Below are 21,830 nucleotides of genomic sequence, written 5' to 3'. Positions count from 1 at the left end.
GAAGTTTTCACAAAATTTAGTCCAACTGAATTCTCGACTCTACACACATCAATAATCTGATAATCAATCAAGCTATGTATTTACCTGAACAAAGTCATTTGTTGCCTTAGTAGCCTCACTAATATCAATGTGTCCAGGATTGATTTCGTCACTCTGAAACATTAAATTATTTATTAAACATTATTTGTAAGATTAAACTTCATGGAAAGATTTGTAACAATTTGTCAGTGTTTTTTTAAAGCCAATTTGTGAAGTTAAAATATTGTGGTACAGGTTGGATTAAGCTCAGACCTCTAAACTCCAATCAGCAATAACAAAGGTCAATCTACTCAATTACTTAATCTTAATTCGCTAGGTTTTGTAAGAACAGTGTTATAATACCTCTTTTCCAAGTAATGACTTGAACTTCCCTTTTAACATTTTGCCAATAACTTATATATATAGTATCTTAAAAAATAGAAGGTTAATAGAATATTAAAAACTATGTATGGATTTGACTACCTTAAAGGGAACTAATTTTAATGGAACTAATTTTTGTGGGGGAAAAAAATTTCCAAAAAAAGCGCATTCCACAGGAATTATGATAGAGGTTGTCATTGCGAAAAATAATTGCATTGCTGATTCAGTCTAAGGGGGATTTGTGAGGCTTTTTGTTAACTATGAAAACTGGTAAATTGATCGGCTGTTTTGGACCTGATTGAGGTCACCAAAATAAGAGGTCCAGGCTGAATCTCTATGTCTTCGTTATGCAAACAGAGTGGAGGAGAGTTTTGGAGAGTTCTGTAGCACCCGCAGCCCCTTTTATTTTGATTTTTAGTTACTCATATTTTGCTATAATTTATAAAACTTGCGAGTATAGGTGGAGCTTTGACTAGTATTGATTACACACGCAGTGAATTATTAAGAGGACCTTGAATCCTCGTTGAATCAGGAATTTCAAACAGAATACACCAGTCTAGAAATGGTGCACAGTACACCAAATATATTCGGAGTGAGGCAGTAATTACTTTGGGCCTATATATTGGCGTATTGGCATAAGGAGGGGATATAAAAATGATATTCGCGTAAGTCAAAGCTTTTCAAAAGGCGAGGAGCACTGCTATTCTAAAACCTGATTTCATTATGCCTGGTTTAAGTGTATCCACCTTGCTCTCTGCCTCTCTCTCAACCGTCATATAACAACCTAGAGTGTAAATAGAATATATAAAGTTTATTTTTTAAGCAACTTTTAGGCAAGAGAAGATCAAATTTCCCAGGGCTCAGTCCTGGATCCATTTGCTGGGACTTCCAGCGCCCCCAAGCCCCCTCCCATTTCCACACAAGATTTTTGTCACTTTTCCGGAATCTTTCCGCTGCTATTTTTTCGGATAACTGGCATGAGATTTCTAACAGTATGGAAAATCTTGTGTTTACTCAAGAAACAGTCTAATTTTCTTAAGCTTATTTTTTGACTACCTGAAGTCCTGTTTTTTTCTGCTAGAAAAGTGGCAAAGGAATCTTACAGCAGTGCGGAAATGGAAATCTTATACAAAACGACAGTATGCTATGTGCAATGCAAACAGAGAGTGGACTTACGTCCATTAAGACTAAGTGTTCTGAAGCATGTGCAACCCCTTTTGTTTTATTGCCTGCATATCTCGTTTGGTATAAATGTGCGCGCGATATACTAAATTGGTCCCTATATGGCTAAACATTTTTAAAAGTTCAGTGTTCTTCAGTGGTTTGTGCATGACACCACCAATTCTCGTGTTTCCTCAGTTTGTTTCACTTTGGATGTTAAATCCTCACACTGCTCCTTTTGTAACTTAGCACTTTTAGAAGTGCTAATCTTTCCTCAAACTTTAACCCATTTCAGTGAAGGTACAGTGAAGGTCTCTGATATTCCTTGGTTAGAAAAAGTTAAACCTGTTTTCTCTCGTTACAGAATCAACAAGCCATCAACATCGAATGAATTCCACACATTTCCTCATTAGAAATTTTTAAGTTATTTGCCATTATGACCTTCTTGAAGCCGCCCCGAAATTAACCAATGGGTTCATGTATCGGAATTTTTATGGGAGTTCTTTTCCGATATTTGTAAAATAATAGCTAGTTCGGCAAAAAACTTTTCCCGTGGGTCTGAAGAAAAAAACAGAACTGCCATCATTTGTTTTTTATTTCACAAGTGTTTCAACAGGTATTCCAACGAAGCCATATTTTGGTTTGTACAGAAATTTTGCCCGCTCAAATCTAAACAACAAAATGGTCAATCTCACTAAAGCAAAACATTGCGGACACGGCATTTCCCTGGATAAAAATTCTAATCACGTGACCATCCGTGATTTTAGACCAATGAAAACGTTTCATTTCCCAGGATTAAAGTTGTGTCTACACTAACACGCGGGAATTAGCTAGAAAAAGAGAAAAAAAACCGGGGGTCAAATTAAATGTTTCTCCCTTCTTGCTGCAAACATAAAAGACTTTAAGAGGCCATTTATTTAAGAAAGGGGTGTTATATCATAAATAAATTATATAAGTAAGTGATATTTTAAGTAAGAAGTACATTAACAATTTTATTTTAAAGTTTGTTTTTAAAAACAAAACCCCCGTGCTAGATGATAATCTCATTTTCTTAACTTATGGACCCATTTGGAAGTATTTGTAATACAGATCATTTGGCAGTGAAGTTGCAGCCTATACAAGAATTGGAATCTAAAGTCTGAAGTCGTAACTCCTTGCCAGTGACCCCGCAGAGAAATTTTTAGTTGCCAGACACTGACTTTAGGTTGGTTTGGAAATCATTTTATTTTGAAATGTAATCTTCACTTTAGATGAATACTTTTATTTATTTGGATTCATGAAAGGTTCAAGGTTTGTTTACTTTTTATTTCAAATTATTTAATTGATTTATTGAGCTGCAATAGCTGATTGAAAAACAAAGATTTTTGATAGTTATCAGCGTGGGCTTGGCCGCCATTTTGAATTTCGATTTTTTTTCTCCTGTACTCGGCAATTTAGAGGTTGTTCGTAATACGCGATTTGGCTTACGCGTAACACTTGTGATTAAGCCATATATTTAAATTTGCGCTATAAAATGTTTAGATAAATAAGTTAATAATATTTAATATACTATTTTGTATCTCTCAGAAAATAAACACTTACAAAATGAGATAGTTTATCATTGTAATTAACACTGTAACTCTTTTTAAATTCAAGATCCCCGAGCGAGAGTGTTGGTAGGGTTTTCATCTTACTCTGTCTTACTTTGATATACCAGTACGGCATTTGGGACGTCACCGCAAGTCGCTCAATAAAAGTAAGTTTATTCGAGAACCGCATGGTGAAAATTTTAGTTTGAACGCTCATTCGACGGCAAATTTTTCAGAGATTACCTTCATGCAGATTTCATCATTGGCCCAAAAGTTTGCGCCGCGGGCAGAAAAACGAAAGAATAAAAGTGATTGAAAACCGTCCCTCGATCGGACTACACCGTCCCTCGATCGAGAGACGCGCGTATCCAGAATGAGCGACGTAGTTTGATCGGGTGACGTCCCCTGATCCGGGTAAAATGCCGTACTGTATATATATATACGGCGTTTGTTTGTCATTAAATTTTTGTTTGCAACTTACAAATCGAGGAGGCTCTGGATCGCTTCGTAACTTATAAACATGACATTTACGGCTTGTTTTTGTCTCTCCTGCCTCCCGCATGTCTTTGCTTGAAGCCACGCAAATTTTCTCGGTTTGGTAGCCAGGACTGCGAAAAATGTCGTTTTAAAATGGTGTACCCTAGCAGTGAACAGCAAAAAATTACCGGAAGCCGAAACATGGACTTAGAATCTGAAGTTGATCAAATTGCCGCGCGGGCGGAACGCATCTAAGCAATCTAAGCAGTGGTTCTTCGGTTTTTGATTTTTATTTTGCTGTTAAATGGAAAAAAATAGTTTGAACGGTGACAGAAAGGATCTTCATCATCCCTTGACTTTTAACAGCAAGTATCAAGTATCAAATAAGGTCACAATCAATGAGAGGTTTTTGCAAGTTGCGCGGGCGGGAGGAGTGCTCTTTTAGTGAACGAAACTTACCTTGCAAAACCAAGTGGATATTCTATGATAAAGAAAATTTGTCGAATTTGTCAAGAAATAAATCAAAACTGCCGAAGAACCAACAAGCCATCTTTGTATATTTTTGTTTTTGTTTTATTTTTATGTTTTGTGATGATTTCGACAGACGATTCGTGATTCGAATAAAAATGTTTGATCGTTCGACGAATATCGTTCAATTTTATTAAGGCACCATTTACACTAGAATAACTAGAAGGAAAACAAAAGAGCGATGCGCGGGCAGCGGCGGGTGTTGTGCCGCCGTGGATTATGTGGTGTGTTTGGGGCATTAAGGCTCTTACGACCCTCAATCCGGGCCAAAATATATTGAGAATTTAGCTTATTTCCTCGTTTTTCAAAATTTGGAATTCGGGCGAGAAAGTCATTTTTGGGCTAATTGATAAATTTATTCGAGTATTTCGATTTGGGTGGGGTTAATTGACTTCCAGGCTATATTCTGAGCCCTGTTGGACCATTCTGGGACTTTTGGATCCTCAGATTCTAAGGTTCTAAGTGTTAAGTCTAATGTTAAAACTCAGAGTTAAAACTCTATTTCGTCTAACCTAATTTAGAGCGCTTCCAAAATACTTGTGGTTATAAGATTTTGTGGGAATTTCCCTTTTGTCTCAAATATTATGGCCAGGATTGCTGTCTCTATAGCGGCTTTATTAGAAGAGGGATTTTTGCGAAGCGAATTTATGAGCGAAGCAGTTTTGCTATATTGTGCAAGTACCTTTAACTTCTATCCCAAGCGAAAATTTGCTATAAAATTTGCTATATAAATCACATCTTCAAACCGATGATTTTATCAAAATGACCTTGAATGGTTTGGCTTGAAGCCACGAAAACTTTCTTGGTTTGGTAGCTAGAACTGTGAAAAATGCCGTTTTAAAATGGTGTACCCTAACAGTGAACAGCAACAAAATTACCGGAAGCCGAAACACGGACTTAAAATCTGAAGTTGATCAAATTGCCGCACGGGCGGCATGCATCTAAGCAATCTAAGCAGTGGTTCTTTGGTTTTAAATTTTTATTTTGCTGTTAAATGGAAAAAAATAGTTTGAACGGTGACAGAAAGGATCTTCATCATCCCTTGACTTTTAACAGCAAGTATCAAGTATCAAATAAGGTCACAATCAATGAGAGGTTTTTGCAAGTTGCGCGGGCGGGAGGAGTGCTCTTTTAGACTAAAAGTGAACGAAACTTACCTTGCAAAACCAAGTGGATATTCTATGATAAAGAAAATTTGTCGAATTTGTAAAGAAATAAATCAAAACTGCCCAAGAACCAACAAGCCATCTTTGTACATTTTTGTTTTTGTTTTATTTTTATGTTTTGATGATTTCGACAGACGATTCGTGATTCGAATAAAAATGTTCGATCGTTCGACGAATATCGTTCGATTTTATTAAGGCACCATTTACACTAGAATAACTAGAAGGAAAACAAAAGAGCGATGCGCGGGCGGGCGGCGGCGGGTGTTATGTTATGACTTCGTGGATTATGTGGTGTGTTTGGGGCATTAAGGCTCTTACGACCCTGTCTCTATATATACATGATATGCACCACTGCAATGTCTTCTGACATTACGTCACGGAACCAATAGCTCATTGGTTGGAAGTGACGTAAAAGCAGTCAATACGTCGTTGGAAGTGACGTAAAAGCAGTCAATACGTCACTTTCAACCAATCAGCTATTGGGTGGAACGGAAGACATTGCAATGGTGCATATCATGAATAGCGGCTTTATTAATTTAGAGTGTCTCTTATTTTGCTAGCAACTTGCGAATTGAGGTGGAGTCTGGATCGCTTCGCAACCCTTTTACAATACGGCTAGTTAGAGAGTCTCTTATTTTGCTAGTAACTTGCGAAATTGAGGTGGAATCTGGATCGCTTCGCAACCCTTATACAATACGGCTAGTATTGATTTTGGTTTCGCGCTAGCAACTTGCAAATTGAGTAGGTGGATAATAATCATTACCATAGCATAAAGATTCTTCAGTTGTTTTGTTTTTCTTTCGCTCCTATCCTGGCTGCACCTCTCTGCACCTGAACTTCATAAAAAAATTCTAGTCTGAACGGCTTTGACTACCATTTTTATTTTTGGCCCTCGCCAAGGAAACTTTGCTAAATATCATATTATTTAATACTAAGGAGATAATTTCTTTCATAAAAGCAAGATTTCTAGCTTTTTACGTGATTTTTACCTCCCTAATCTCAATAGATGAATTTACTCGGAATCATGAAAGCGAAAGTGAAATACACAGACAGGTAGACAGACAGACGGGTCGGTGGAGAAGAGAAGAGAGCAGAGGAAGCATCTTTAAAAACAGCCTGTACTGTAAGTATTAGGCCACTTTTTTCTTTTTTCATTCCTTTGACTTCAGAATTTCTTCTTTCACATGATATTTAGTATGGTTCAGACAGAGGTGGTGCTCCACTTTTTTCTTCTTCTCTTCTACTTCTCTTCTGCACAGTAGACCTTTTTTTAAAGAGGCAGCCATGTTGAATAATTATGTAGTCCAGCATAAAAACAATAATACAGCCATGCATAATTTTTAAAATATACATGATACAGTAATTATGTATGGCTGTATTATTGTTTTTATGCTGGACTACATAATTATTCAACATGGCTGCCTCTTTAAAAAAAGGTCTGTTCAGTCAGCAGTGGGTGCCTAATAAACATACAGACCAAATTAAACGTACTGGGGGGAAATAAAATTGGAATTAATAAACGTACAGGCTGAAATAAACGTACAGGCAAGAAATCTGGAGAAATCAGAGCTAAAATAAATAAACATACAGGCTAAAATAAATGTACAGTATACACAGGGAAAAATCTACCAATTTTTCAAAAGTTTAAATCAAACGCTCAAATGTATAGCAAAACTTTCGACACATTATTTTATTATAATTTAACAAAGTTCTAGACGCACTAGGGCCTCTGGAACTGATCGTGATTATACATATTTTACAATAGACCTTTTTTCAAAGAGGCCACCCGACTGTTGAATAATTATGTAGGTAGTCCAGCAGAAAAACAATGATAAAACCATGCATAATTATTACAATATGCATGATACAGTAATTATTCATGGCTCTATCATTGTTTTTATGGCTGGGCTACATAATTATTCAACAGGACATCCTCTTTGAAAAAAAGTCTATTGTCTTGTGTTGAATCTTTTCGGATGTTTACTCCATGCAGTGTTGAGTCTTTCTTTGAAGACTTTGACTGTTTTTGCCTCAGCGACATCTTTTGGCAATTTATTCCAGGTTGATATAGTTCGATAAAAGAAGGAATTTGTTTGTACACCACGGAGTCCATCGCTTTCAAAGTTTGGAATCATCTCAAAGTTGTGCCTTCTATTTGCATTTGGCGGGCTATCTTGTTTGGGATGGTATCTTTTTCGTAATAGTTGATGTGCTTGTAAAGTTGAACCATGTCACAAAAGTGTCTTCTAGACTCGAGCGTAGGAAGATCTAATTCACACAATCGTTCTTCATAAGACATATTACGAGATTTTTGAACAAGTCTTGTTGCTCGTCTTTGTACTCCTTCAATCAGATTTACGTGTTTACGTAGAAACGGAGACCATACTGACTGGTTCACTTTTACTGATTGTGTTCGACCTGTTAGAAATGGCGTTACCCAGTTTAAGATTGAACCGTTGATGCCATATGCTGATAGTTTCTTGCATAGTCGACGATGGGGTACAGTGTCGAAAGCCTTAGCAAAATCAAAGTAGATACTATCAACAACGCTTCCTCCAGAGATGCTCGCATAACATTTATCCAGATAGTAGTACAAAAGCTGTGTCACGGTTGAACGGTTGTTAGTGAAGCCATACTGTTTAGTTCGATAAAAGATTATGATCAGAAAGGTGCTGCATGATGTGTTTCCTCAGTATTGATTCCATTAATTTGCACACTACCAATGTCAAACTAACAGGTTCGATAATTGACTGCCAAATTCTGAGGTCCCTTGTTTTTGTAGATAGGTGTGACATGTGCCACCTTCCAATCTTGTGGTAATGAGCCTTCAACTAAAGATTTGTTCATGATTACAGCCAAGGGTAGAGACAGATAGTCAGATAATTCCGCTAGTATCCTAGGGTGTATTTCGTCTGGACCGAATGACTTATTATGGTTGAGCTCTTTCAATTGATTCTGTACCATCTCCTCAGAGATATGAATATCTCCGATGGATGAATCAGTTCTCTTTTCAAATGCAGGAAGCTCACCTACTGCTTCTTTTGTGAATACACTGCAGAACTGCCGTTGAAGTATATTGGCTTTTTCTTGATCTTCATGCTTTAACGATGTTTTGACATTTGATGATTCAAGTAGTGATGAAACTGTACTAGAAGATTTCATCTTGTTACGCACATGTGACCAGAAGATCTTCGGTTTGGTCTTTGCGTTATCACAAATTCTTTGTTCGTAGTTCCTGCGAGCTTGTCTCATCAATTTGTTCACTCTGTTTCTTCCAGGGGTGTATTTTGCTCGATTGTATTCTTTTTCTTTGGGCAATGATTTTCGATGGAGGCGTCTCTTCTCTGCTATTTCTTTCCGAAGTTGAACTCCAATAGGTATTTTACCTTTCTTCTTCCAGTTTTGACCACCGATGATCTTTATGCCGGTACAAAACGGTTTCGTATATCCAAAATCTTCTTTTGGAAAAGCTGCCAAAGCTCCTCGATTGACTTAAAATTAGCCATCTTGGGGAACTGCTTGTACCAATCATCAGAGTTGAGATCTTGTTTCATTGCTTCAAAGTCTGCATCCTCGTACTTGTATCTTTCTGATTTAGGTTTCAATACAGCATCACATTTGATACTGAAGGTCAAGCAACTATGATCGCTTAAACACAAAGGACTGAGATACTCTAGACATAGAGCTTGGTTAGCTTCACCTGTTAGAATGAGATCGACTAAAGATGGGTCGTCAGTCCCACAGCATCTGGTTGGTTTGTCTACACTTTGGTGGAGAAAGGAGTCACGAAGGGCATCAAGAAATTTTTCTTCTTTACTTTCCTCGAGATGTGGCGTCGCCCAATTTTTCCAATTGATTGTTGGGAAGTTAAAGTCCCCAACAAAGTATTTATGAGAGTATTTGTTGTTTGATGCGATATCTTTGATTAGATGATTCAACTTGTTGTTATTTTCAGCTGACGTGTCATTGTTCGTAGGGGAGCGATAGATACAGGAGAAGACCAAGAGATAGTTTCCGGATAGACGAATTTCAACTGTGGATGTTTCATTGAAATTGACTTGGTTCATTGATTGGTTGACATTGGTGACCAAATGTTTGATCGATGAATGAGCAAGAATAATTATCCCACGACCAATGCCAGTGGTCATGTTTGTATGACTGACACATTTATAATGTTTAAGCTTGTGTTCGTGTAGCTCTTGCAGTCCACCGTGCTTTGGTTTCACCTCACATATCGCAATGATGTGGGGATGATGTTTCTCTACATCAAGCACAAGTTGTCGCTTCTTCTCGGGTGTTAGCGTGTCGGCGTTGCAATAAAAGATCCTGATTTCATTGATCTTTATTTCAACATCATCTACTTGATTTGCATTATGGTTTTCTTGAATTATTGTTCTCCGATTGTTTTCGTTTGAGTGAGATTCTTGGCGAATACTACATTCTTTGTGTCTGTCTTCTTTGTTTGAGATCAGATTTTGACCTTGATGACGTTGAATCCGTTTTTTGAGTCCCCTCAAACTCTCCATTTATAGATATCAGAGTTATCATTCTCATTTCTAGTTTTAGCTTTGAACGATAGTTCCCTTTCTTTCATCTGGTATTAGATTTTCAGTTATACTCGTTGTCTTGTATTTTTGGATGCCCTTGAGAGAAGGAAGGTTTCCGAGAAGTGAAAATTTTTCTTTTTCGCTAGATAGACAGATTAATAAAGGGCGCTTCTTTTCCTGAGATGGTTTTCCAAGGCGACTGGCACGTTTGATAGTAGCGCGTGTGTGAGTGTCTTTAACAAGACCTTCGGCCCATGAATTGTCATCTTCTTGTTCTTGTTCTGCTAAGCCATGGATGATTTTGATTTTGTCATTTTCTTCTGCCTTTTCTACACGTCATGCATCCCTAATAGCTTCTCTGATAGTTGTTTGCTTGGCAGATACCTCAGAGGTCTTTATAGTGTCAGCGTAAGACTTTTCCAACAATATCTTAATTTCTGTTTTGATAATTTAAGTTCTTGCATGCTGTGCTTGAATTTCTCCATGTTGGTTTCAATCTTTTGTTCAACGTATTCCAAAGTGTGGAGTGCTGGATTGTTGTCCAGTTTCTTTTTGAGGTCAACGAGTTCTTGTTCTCTGGCATCGGCCGCAATTTTGTCTGCTTTGAATTTCTTCAGCAGCTTTGCTTCTTTCTCAGTTTTGATCTTAATAATGTTTTCATAATTTGCCACGTCCCTCTGGAGAGATTTCACCTTTTGATTTGGGGGAATATATGCACCAATATTCTTGGTCATAGTCACGCTAGTTATTCCTTTCGTCTTTCCAACAATCAGCTGGATGTAGTATGGAGGAAGTTCAGAACACGAATAGTGAACACTTCTCTCGCACTCGGTGCATTTGAAACGATCTTCTTTCCTATCGGTGATACATCGTGATGGTGTCTCCAGAACTCGTGAGCTTGTACTGAATTCTTCCAATGATGATGGTGATTGCAATGGTGAAGGTGTTACTGCTCGACTGCTCCGAAAAATTCTCTTCATTATGATGGATATGAATGAGATTTCCGTTTAAAACAGTCAAAAATGTTGTTTTTTTGAGAATTTTTGAGATTTTCTTGAAAAAGTGTTGAGCTGTAAAAAATGCGTGTGCTCTAATTGACGTCAAATAAAAAAATTTTCCAGTATGAATCGGTCGATATTGGGTCAAAATAAATAAACGTACAGGTCCTAACAAGGTGCGTAAACGTACATGTACGTTTTAAACGTACGTTTATTAGGCACCTGAGAGTAGCATACTATAAGACCTATTGTATATCTCTCAGAATTAGGCTATTCCATTTTTAAACCATCTATCTGACCACACAACAGATACACATAGCTGTGCTCAACTCTTCCGCATTGAGCAGGGGGGACTCCTGCATGCCAACGATTTCTCCCCCCGCATGAAAAAAATTCAGCCAAATCTACCCCATTTTCAGGACTTTCTCCCGCATCTGCAGCATTTCCAAAAATTTTCCGATTTCCTGAACAAAATTCAGATTTTGAAAAAGCAGAATGGCAAAAAATATTTCGTGATTTCTGCTGATTTTGGAAAATTGGAATGAATTCCCTCGATTTCCTAAAATAAAAAATTTCCGATAAAATCGGATTTCACAGGAAAATTCCCCCCGAATTCCCAATTTTCAGATTTTGAAAAATTGGATTGTCAGAAAAATTGTTCCGACTTGGACCTCTCAACTTACTGCGCAAATGATGTCAAACGATCTATCGTTTTGTCACTAATAATTGGTCTTCTTTGTTCCAGACATTCGCGTGTGTTTTCCACTACAGATTTTTTTCATATTTCGATTTAAAAGCCTACTCGGTGTGAAAAAGAATTGTGTATTTTTTAATACACCGTTCATTAACTCAAATCAAATGACTTTGGAGGTTTGGTGAAATGTAGGCAGAATTGCCGTCCCATGTTTTGTCAGATGTTGTTTTCTTTGATTTGTTTTGCGATAGAGTTTTCTTTAGAGTTTTTCCAGCAATTGTTGTTGTATGATATACAAAGTGATCTCTTGTTTGATTGGAAAGATCACAATTTTCCTTGGAAGAACAGACTTTTTTGATATCTGTGTTTGCGCAAGCGATCGCATTTACACGTTTCTTGTCGCAAAGATTTGTTCCTTTTGCAGCGTGAAAGCCTACCTGGTGAGAGTAGCATATTCACATTGTTTGCTATCTATGGTTCTATGGTATGTTTATTGGATGTTTTGGAAGTTCGGTGAAATGGTGGCCGAATTTCGTTTATTCAGATAGTTAGAGTTAGCAGTTTAACGGTATCCAAATAACTTTTGCAGTCATAGTGTGCACCCCCCCCCCCCAGAATAGTGGGGGGGGGGGTTTTGTTGATTTGGGTCGAAAATTTTCAGGTGGGATTTGGCGTTTTCCAGGTTTTAGGTGGGAGAAACAAGTTAAGGTGGGAGTTAATTTCTTTAGGTGGGACTTTGGGTGTTTTGGAAAAAGTTAAAGTAAAATTTCTTATTTTCAGATTCTATGATATATTTTCTTTATATATTTCATAAATGATTTTTTACCATGCTAAACTTTTCTTTTTATTATTACAGGTCATTTGATGTGTGAATAAATATCTTTAAGAATGATTTTTTTTTTACTTTTGCTTACCTTATTACACTTATATAACTAGTCAAGTAAAAGTACGCGGTTAAAATGAGTGCGAGAATTTATTAACGCGAAAGGCAGGGTTTTCGAAAATAACCACGGCTCGAATTTTGTTTAAACATTTGTAATTAACGCGAGGTAAGCAATTCGCATTAATAACATGAGTAGTTATATAAGTGTAATAAGGTATTTTGAGAAGCACCAAAATGTAAGAAATGGAACTATACATATACGAATAATTACCACAGTAAAATAATGATAAAAACTAGACTTACATAATGTGAACAATACGCAAGAAATATTCTTGCTCTTATTTTTAACAATCATAATCGTATATTGACGAACAATATATTGCATCTTCATATTAAGGTAAAGAAATTTTGTTTTGTTCCTCGAATTAGTATATTTTTTTATTTTTAGCTGGGATCTGGGAGTCTGGGCTGAAGGTGGGAATTTTAGGATAAGGTGGGACCTGAATTTTCAGGTGGGACCTGGAACCCCCTTGCACACTATGTCCAGCCAGGGAGTTTTAAGTTTTTCCGGGTTTCCAAGGGGTTCTTTCCTCATGTATGATGGCATATGCTGATATCAGTAGTTGTTTTCCAGCTCTTTTTCCACAAAACTTCAACTTCAAGGGGGGTTCTAGAGTTCCAGGGAATAATTTGTTATGCAAGCTGGCTAGCCTGGATACAGCTGGATATCCAAACCGTAAAAATATTTCACTGTATGGTTTTTAATAATCTTGTCTCTCGTTTACGATCTGGTCCAACTACCGTAAGTTAGTCTAATGTTGACATCCTTCTTCTAATTATGACGCCCGTCTTTAGAGATAGGAATATTAAGAAGGTCGGAATCACTGATTGACTCCTCTACTGATTGCTACGCGAAGTAAATTCATGGTTTCTGCCCGGGGGGGTCAAAAAAATTGCCTTTTAAGAAAGGGGGGATTTTTGTCATTTTTTTTAAATAAGGGGGGATTCTTTATCAAGGGCTGCAAGAATCTATCAAAATAAGAAAAAAGGGGGGACTAAAATATTTGGTTTTATTGATAATAATTTTCTTTGTCTAATAATATCTTCTTTCCCGTTTTTGTGCTCACAATCTCATGCCCACTATTTTGCAGACCATGCTATATTGAAAGTTATGTACATTAGAAGGGTCGTTGTAAAACATGGAGTAGCTCCATGGAGTACTCCAATGGAGTACCTATTGGAGTACTCTAAAAATATTGCAGACCAGATTTTAGATCGCCGCGAGAGGAAAATAAAGACCTGTATAATTTTGTATTTGCTCTGAAACCACTCTGTAGCAAGAATGTGGCTGTCATGTTGGTCTCTTTTTATATCCTTTCATGTCATCTGCATCACATTGAGTATGAGATTCTCATATCAAAGAAATAAGTTGGCGGACTCCATTTATTGTGATTGTCTTATTATTTTGTTAATTGAAGTGTATTTTGTCAATAAAATGACAATGAATAATTTAATAATCTAAAACCCCTCTGTAACCTCTCTCACAGACTGTCCCCAACTGCCATTTCATATCCAGTCATACTACCTGCATCATATTGAGTATGATAAAAATTCCTTTTGGAAATGGGTTGATAAGCTATGTATTCTATGATTGTCACAATATTTTCTTTATAAAAGTCAATCTGTTGACAAAAGGACAAAAGAAAAATATTGCTTAAGAAAGCTCTAGTGCCCTACTGGTGTTGCATAAATAATATAACACATAATACTATAATTACACTGATATTATATGTATTATTATAAAGTGTTATATCACATATCACATTATATCACAGCTATTCTGCAAGCTAAATCTGGTCTGTTAATTGTAGAATCAACAAAGATTTTTAAGCAGAGAGCGTGCGCTATATGAGCTTTACTGCCAGAAATGATGGTAGCCATTTTTTCACAAAAAAATACTTGAGAAATTCTTTTGATTGCTATAAATTGGAAGTTTACAGCTGGTGGAAAAGGTTGATTATCAAATTTGTGATATTCATCGCTCTGACTGGTATTTTAGGGGGTACTCCATTAGGTACTCCATTGGAGTACTCCATGGAGCTAATCCATGTTTTACAACGACCCACATTAGAATGACCTTTAACAGACCAAATCAAACCATAAAAACTATTATTCTCCCCAATTAGATAACGTTTTAAGCTGTTTTGAGGGTGTAAAAAGTGAAAAATTTTCTTCGTCTCCCAACCATGGTGGGCGACATTTTTTTCCTAAATCTTGCCCCCCCCCACTCAAATAGCTCGCCGGGGTCCATGAATCTGCATACTCTCTTCTCTCTCTCTCTATTGTAAGAATTCTTTGCTGAAGGGAACAAAGATTTTCTTGAAATAGTTGTTCGACATCAATGATCTTTGACATTAATGATCTTTGACATTTTCCGCTCTGTCACATCCAAAATCAATGTCATAAGCATGAAATCTTACTTGTGTTTTACTGCCTAAATTCTTTACTTGGGAAGACCACTTACTCGACCTAACTTAAACTAGGACTACAATCAGAAAACATTCCCAGTTCAAATCTAATGGTAAAAATAATTTCCAAGGCCTAAGATATTAACAAAACACAACTGTTGTACCAGGTACTGCATCTTTTGTTTGGTTTTATCCATAAAAAGTTTTATTTGTATCATTTGATTATAGGATCCAGTTTATTTTCAATGATTTCTTTTTATTGAATTTTATTTAGTTGGATATCATATGTACCTAATATAATGTTGATGGCATTGATATCAAACCAATCGTTGTACTTTGTTATTGTCAAAGTCTAAAAATAAAAATCTGAGGGGGGATTCCTCTTTTTTTTTTCATTTTAAGGGGGAACATTCTAACAAGGGGTACCGGTAATTTTTGTTCGATTTAAGGGGGGAGTTTTCTTTAAGGGCAAAAGTGCATTTTAAGGGGGGACTGAAAAAGTAGGCAGAAACCATGGTAAATTAGTTTCAATCAGCGATTCCATCCTTCCTATTATTCTTATCTCTAAAGAAGGGTGACGAAATTAGAAGAGGGGTGTCAACATTAGACCAACTTACAGTAACTCGTCTGCAGGGATATTTGTCTCTGCATATGCGAGTGCATCTAACTGTTTAATAAGTTTTAGATATGAAGTAAAACAATGGATAATTTTTATCTACAAATCATATTCCCAAAATCCTTTGAATAGAGAAAAATGGTCAAGAATTAACGCCACTTTTAAGTAAAATTTGAAAAATTTTGGTTCTTTTTACACCGGCCCTTTGAACGCCGACCCTTATTACGCCGTAAAAAGGGCCGATAAGGTATTTAGTTTCAATTGTTTGAATAGAATTATTTACATCAAAACTTTTTATTTAGAATAAGTCACTGAAAAATGGGAAGTAAGCATAAGAAAAGGAAGCATGAAAGTCGTAAGTTTTTAAACTTTGTTTAAGTATACATACTAATGATATCTTCAATCATTAATTTTGATAGCATAGTACATATTAATAATTCTAAATTTGACTTTAATGAATAGCTATGTACTGAAAAATTATTTTTATGTTTAGATGAAAAGAATTCAAAGCGTTTCAAGAGTAATTTGGTATGCTTCAGGATTCTTCTTCTTGTTCAGATTTTTGTTAAAAATTGTAAAACAATAATTTTACTTTTTTATGTCATTATGATCTATATTTACTATCCATCTTTTAGAGGCAGTATAAGCAGCCTTTTTTACAAAATCATAACAGTTTTGAATAATATTTTAGAGTTCATCTTTAACAAAAAGATTAATTTCAATTCTTTACTCTAATACGGTAAAACAAAAGCTGTAAAAAAAGAATTGACAAAAAGTTTCAGAAATTATTCAAAAGTATAAGCTCACCTGTAAAGCAGGTTATTGATAAAAGTTTATGAATTCCATTTTAAAAGGAATCCGAGGGATCTGATAATGACCAGGAAGATAACAGTAACTTTGGAAACACAGATGGAGGTAATATTTGTATGCTTTGAATCAAAAAAAATTATGCAAAATAACATCTTAATTGGATTTAATTACACCTTGATTGTTTCTCAACAAAGAATTTAAAGTCCAACTTCTGTCCAAAACTTCTAAGAACATAAAATTGTAAAAGAACAAAAAATCATGATCACTTATTTGCATTTAGCTTCAGCAGACGTTCCATCTGCAGCCGGTCGAAAAATTGATGGCACTGTCAATATGAATCAAGTGGTATCTATTTCTTTATCTTTAATCTTGCTTTTTATATTTGTTATTTCTCATTCAAAAATTTCTTGTACAATTAGCTTGATTGTTATGTAGTATGTCCTAGATTCCTTATTTAATGGTTTTAACTACTTTTACTTTAGGTAGAACTTATTTGTATTTCAAACTGAAGTCAATTGCTGTTGATGAACTTGTTGATTATTTTTTCTTTTAGGATGAATATGGAGCAAAAGATTACAGAAAAACTTTGCTAAAAAAGACAGATCATGCAGCACGTCCATTGTGGGTGGTAAGTCTAAACTCAAAACTTTTTGGTAAAGTAAACAGAAGTAAATTAACTTAAAAATCTTCTTTTTTTAATTATCAATGCTATCTTATCTCCAAAATATTTGGCTTACAAAAAGTTAGTAGTGTTAGTGCTAGGACTAAAAGTTAATCGAAGATTTCTGTTTATAAAAATTCTTAACTTCCATCCTGTATATAAAGGAACCAGGAAGATCGTTGAAGTTAAAATGTCAATTAGCACTGCAGAGGTATCTTTCGAAAAATGACACTGTAGAGTCTTCTTAAAATAAGTAAAGAAGGAGGAAACATGAGAGAATGGACTAGAATGAGGAGGAATAAAATGCAAATTTTGACGTCAGTTTTTCACGCTTTTTGAACAATGCAAAACTCATATATGTCATCTTAAAAATGCTATAACTTTCCAAAAAAACATTATCTTTCTCCAAAACCTTCAGCAAGTACCTGGAATAGACTTAATAAAACGTGTTGAGAATTTGAAAGCATAAGATTCATTTTTGATTGAGTAATGAACTTATAGATTTTCGAGTACTTTTTTTGACCCACCTGGTATGTTTAAAAGCTTTCTAGTGCATCAAAAAAGTAGACTAGTTTGCCAAGATATTATGGGCTACAGTATAGGGTGAGAAATTCTGATTTAGCCTTTCCTATCACCTAAAGATTCCCATCTAAAGCCTGAAATATCTCAATGAACTTGTCAACTTTTTCTGACACAGCTGTAACAATCAGCTATTTTTAAAACTAAATAAATTGACATTATATTCTGAGATAATCTTGTTTTGAAATAAATTTAATAAACCTTACATTTCCAGGCACCAGATGGAATCATTTATTTGGAATCATTTTCACCTGTTTACAAGCATGCTCATGATTTCTTGATTGCTATCGCAGAGGTATGATGTTATTATGTATTTACTGCAATTAGGGAAAAAGGAAATATTTTGTTTAATAAAACAATTCTTAATGAGAAAAATTCGCGAAATTATTTAAGGTATATGCACACCTTTCTTGACGCATGCTCTTTGATAGGTCATATTTTTAGAAAAACAAATTTTTTATATGTCAAAAGTATTTATTTTCTGATAGCCAGTAATATTTTCTTTCTGATGGAGAAAAATTCACAGTTGAATTTGAAAATCTGAACAGGAAATAATAATCGAAAACTTTTCTTATTTGCTTCTCCTTATAGCCTGTATGTCGTCCACAGTTCATTCATGAATACAAGTAAGGCAACTTCAACTTCAATCTTTGTGTTGCATTTACAATTGAATGCTTGAAAAAAACAACATTGTATGATGATACCGAAAATTACTTTCACTATATTAGCAATTTTAAAGTTATGTTGCATTTTTTCTTTAATTCCAGATTAACAGCTTATTCATTGTATGCTGCAGTATCTGTTGGGCTTCAGGTAATGAAAATTCTCAAGATACAATATAGATCTATTTCTATAAAATCTTCTTGAAGCTGGTTTTGAAGATGAGCGTTAAACATTTTTCCAAGTCAAATGCAATTATCTTCAAATCAAATGGTTGCTCATTTCTCGTATATCTTTATACCTTTACACCTTTTTAACCCAAAGTTGTCATCTAGTAAATATAACCGCTAATTAACAACCTATTTTCTTCTATTTTTCTTTTAGACAAGTGATATTTTGGAATATCTCACAAGATTGTCCAAATTAACTATTCCTGATGGTATTGTAACATTTATTAAGGTGAATGACCAAAATGTTTAGATGCGCAAGCATCATGATGAAAAACCAATTGAATAGTTGAATTACCATTTAATAGCATCTAATTTTAGCTTTTTAGAGAATTAAGTTTCGCATTGATTAACTTTTGTGACTACATTTTTTCTTTTTGAAAAAACAATTTCAAATATCCACTTTTTCAACATTTTAGATGTGTACAGTTAGTTATGGCAAAGTTAAACTGGTATTGAAACATAATCGCTACTATGTGGAAAGTAACTTCCCGGTAATCATATTTTATTAACTGTTTTGAGTTATTTTGTAAAAGATTCATAATACTCCTTTATCTCAACTTTCTCTAACCTTCGACTTGCAAATATAAAGTAAAAAATTGCAAGCATTACAATTCAACAATCTATTAGATAAAATTTTTTTAATTAGTAGGTGATTCGCTCATCAATTTGATAGTAAATGTTTTTAAATATTTTTACAATATTTCCTTTTATCGGTGATCCAAAAAATATCTGCAATCTGATTGGTTAAAAAGAGTACAATATATCTTGTATTTTACATGTACAAAATATAAATTGACGAAAAGATGTTGTTGCATTGTAGCGGTAGCAGCAATCTAACGTCATTTTGCTACAAAAGTGCCCTGCGCTTTTATTCAAACATACACAGTCCATTTTTTGGGTCACCGATAAACCAGTTATCAGACACTTGCTCGTACAATATGAAAATATTTCACTCGTTCCGGATTTTTCGTATATTTTCCTCGCTTAAAGGCTCGAAAAATATTGTACGGAAAAATCTCGAAACTCGTGAAATATTCCTCATATTGTACTCGCAACTGTCCGATAACTATTACATATTTGTAGGATGCACTACAACAGCTTTTAAAAGATCCTGATATTCAAAGTTGCAGGTATCACTAGTGACAACTTCTATTATGGTTTTTCTTCAAAGTTTCAAATCAATTCACTTTTGGTTTCATAACCATTCTTTTATTTCTCGATACCACCCTGGTGTAATCAAGTAATATAGCAAGTAAGCTCCACTGAATGGACATCGTTCAACACATTTCCTACCATTTGTTTGAACAGCATTTTTAAACAAAAGAAAGAACGTTCTCCTTTTTCTGCGTCATGCGGGAAGTCTTTGTGTTTATTTTGCTCTCTCATTCATTTAGAGAAACCTTTGAACTCAACTGTTAGTATATTCCTTCTTTTCAATTTCATTTGATCGTCAACTTATTTTTATCTTAATTATATCATTCTTCATAGAGTTATTTCGAAGGATGGTGTTGATGACCTCATTTCGTCCAAATATGTTGCAAAATCATCGCTCAAGGTGAAAATTATTTTCACAAAAACAAACCACACCAGAGTGTATATTTCCATTCAAATTAACCATCACTAATAAAAACATTGGATATTGGAGTATTTCAAAAAATTCTAGGAGAAATTAAATAAGAAAGGATTTGTGTGATTTTTACATCATCTTTTCAATCAAAGTCAAATCTTAATAAGTGTATGAAATCAATATTTTGAACTTGATGTTTGACAAACTATTTTAATTTGAGGTTCTCCCTGTTTTTGTTATGAATTCCTGAATTTTGAAATTTGATTTTACTTTAACTTGACTCTATAGTTAAACAAACAGAAGCCAGGAGAACAGCAACCTTCTTCATCAACACAAGGAGTAAGAAACTTATCTATCAACTCAAAAAATGTAAAGAAATATTATAAGAAACGATAAAAAGGGAAACATACTATGGTATTATGGTTTCACAGGAATATAGCATTAAAATTGATACTAAGCCCCTAAAAAAGAAAAAACAACCGGTAAAAGGTTCTTGGTATCTACTACAACAACATTAGTTGCTGCTAATGTTCAAGAAGGTACTAATTCAGAAAAACTCCATTTGACAATGGGTCTTTATGTTCTCATCAAACGTCTGAACCAGGCATTGGATTGATTAGATGTTTTATTATCGTCTGATCCATAGTCCTCTATGATGAATTTATTTTAAACATAGCAGAAACTTTTTTGTGAGAGGATGAACCGAAGCTCAATTTTATTCATTTCATTATTTCTTCCCTTCCAGCAGCCATCTGAAGAAGGGGCACCACCACCAGCAGAAGATCACACACCAAAAGAAGTCATTCCATCTGATATTTCTGACTACCTCGGTAAAGTCATGATGGATGATGACGATGAGGTTGAGGAAGAAACACAAGCTGTCTCCTTTGAAGTTCAACAAGATCAAATTGAAGTCCTTCAAAAAAGGTAGTTTTTATTAAAGCATGGAGTCGTTTGTAATAAGTAATATATAAATCTTCGCATCAAAATAAAAAAAGCTTTAAGTCCATTTTTGTTGTTTTGAGAAAATCGAAATTGTTTTTTCTTAAATCCTTAAAAACCATTTACATTTGAAAATTTTTATTCTTGTTCTTGTTTCCACACCGGACTTAAGGCTTCTTTGCCCTAAACTGGTGTGACTTAAGGCTTTTTTACCCTAAAAATAAAGTGAAAAGTAAAATTCTTATTTTTCTAAAAGCTTAAAATTAGGCTCCTTTAGGTTGGTTTTTGATGGATTTAAGCCAAAAAATCGATAAAAAATGGGGTGTAAAGCAACGGTGTGGTCATAACTCAATTTTCTAAAAAATGGACTTAAAGCTTTTTTATTTTGATGCGACAAAGTGATAGTTTTTACAAAAAATTTCTTCAGTTCCCCTTACCACATCTTGTTTTTTTTCTTAAATTTAGCCAGATTTAGCTATACTATTGTGGAAGGAATTAGAAAGAGTCTCCGTCGGTCGCATATCGTCTGTTAGCCATAATTTTTCTTTCTATCCCTGCAAATAAAAAAATGATGTTTTTTATTTTAGATGTATCAACCTGGACTATCCGTTATTGGCAGAATATGATTTTCAGAATGACACTGTCAACAAAGATATTGAGTAAGTGAAAATTTGCAAATTTTTATCATTATTTGAGGATCAACAGAGTTCTCAGTGATGGTACATGAATTGAACGGGGAAAGCAGGTTTGATTTAAAGCTATACTCGACTCTCTAATTTTCTCAATTATCCAAAATCGTTCTCTTATTCGAAGAAAAGGTCTTGTTTCTCTGGGAGATTTACGAGAGTGGCTTGTATCGCAAACTATATGATACGT

At 34.9% G+C, this 21,830-nt stretch overlaps 3 protein-coding genes across 3 annotated transcripts in view; 1 reads left to right on the top strand and 2 right to left on the bottom strand.

Annotated features, from left to right (window-relative positions):
* Positions 1-456, bottom strand: part of LOC136816593 (syndetin-like) — a 35,825-nt gene extending 35,369 nt beyond the window's left edge. Inside the window, exons 1-2 of the mRNA XM_067072932.1 lie at positions 382-456; positions 85-153 (exon numbers count right to left, since the gene is read on the bottom strand). Coding sequence (XP_066929033.1) covers positions 85-153; positions 382-420 — 108 coding nt within the window. The 5' untranslated portion in view covers positions 421-456. The remainder of the gene's footprint in view (positions 1-84; positions 154-381) is intronic.
* Positions 457-6,351: 5,895 nt separating this feature from the next.
* LOC136816591 (general transcription and DNA repair factor IIH helicase/translocase subunit XPB-like) overlaps positions 6,352-21,830 on the top strand; it is a 36,558-nt gene continuing 21,079 nt past the window's right edge. Inside the window, exons 1-16 of the mRNA XM_067072930.1 lie at positions 6,352-6,422; positions 15,808-15,860; positions 15,999-16,033; positions 16,360-16,420; positions 16,596-16,660; positions 16,869-16,943; positions 17,770-17,850; positions 18,147-18,181; positions 18,323-18,368; positions 18,600-18,674; positions 18,862-18,936; positions 19,529-19,575; positions 19,934-20,000; positions 20,301-20,351; positions 20,758-20,939; positions 21,542-21,613. Of these exons, the coding sequence (XP_066929031.1) occupies positions 15,824-15,860; positions 15,999-16,033; positions 16,360-16,420; positions 16,596-16,660; positions 16,869-16,943; positions 17,770-17,850; positions 18,147-18,181; positions 18,323-18,368; positions 18,600-18,674; positions 18,862-18,936; positions 19,529-19,575; positions 19,934-20,000; positions 20,301-20,351; positions 20,758-20,939; positions 21,542-21,613 (1,004 nt within the window). The 5' untranslated portion in view covers positions 6,352-6,422; positions 15,808-15,823. The remainder of the gene's footprint in view (positions 6,423-15,807; positions 15,861-15,998; positions 16,034-16,359; positions 16,421-16,595; positions 16,661-16,868; positions 16,944-17,769; positions 17,851-18,146; positions 18,182-18,322; positions 18,369-18,599; positions 18,675-18,861; positions 18,937-19,528; positions 19,576-19,933; positions 20,001-20,300; positions 20,352-20,757; positions 20,940-21,541; positions 21,614-21,830) is intronic.
* On the bottom strand, positions 8,030-8,551 carry LOC136816575 (uncharacterized). Its single transcript, XM_067072911.1, has one exon. It carries the CDS (start codon positions 8,549-8,551, stop codon positions 8,030-8,032), a length of 522 nt encoding a protein of 173 aa, XP_066929012.1.

This window comes from Clytia hemisphaerica, unplaced genomic scaffold, assembly GCF_902728285.1.
Source record: "Clytia hemisphaerica strain Z4C2 unplaced genomic scaffold, Clytia hemisphaerica genome assembly, whole genome shotgun sequence".
NCBI lineage: Eukaryota > Metazoa > Cnidaria > Hydrozoa > Leptothecata > Clytiidae > Clytia > Clytia hemisphaerica.
This window is presented reverse-complemented; position numbering and strand designations above follow the sequence as displayed.

Excerpts from the sequence above, each read along its gene's own strand:
- LOC136816575 (XM_067072911.1), bottom strand. The coding sequence starts at position 8,551 with ATGAGACAAGCTCGCAGGAACTACGAACAAAGAATTTGTGATAACGCA.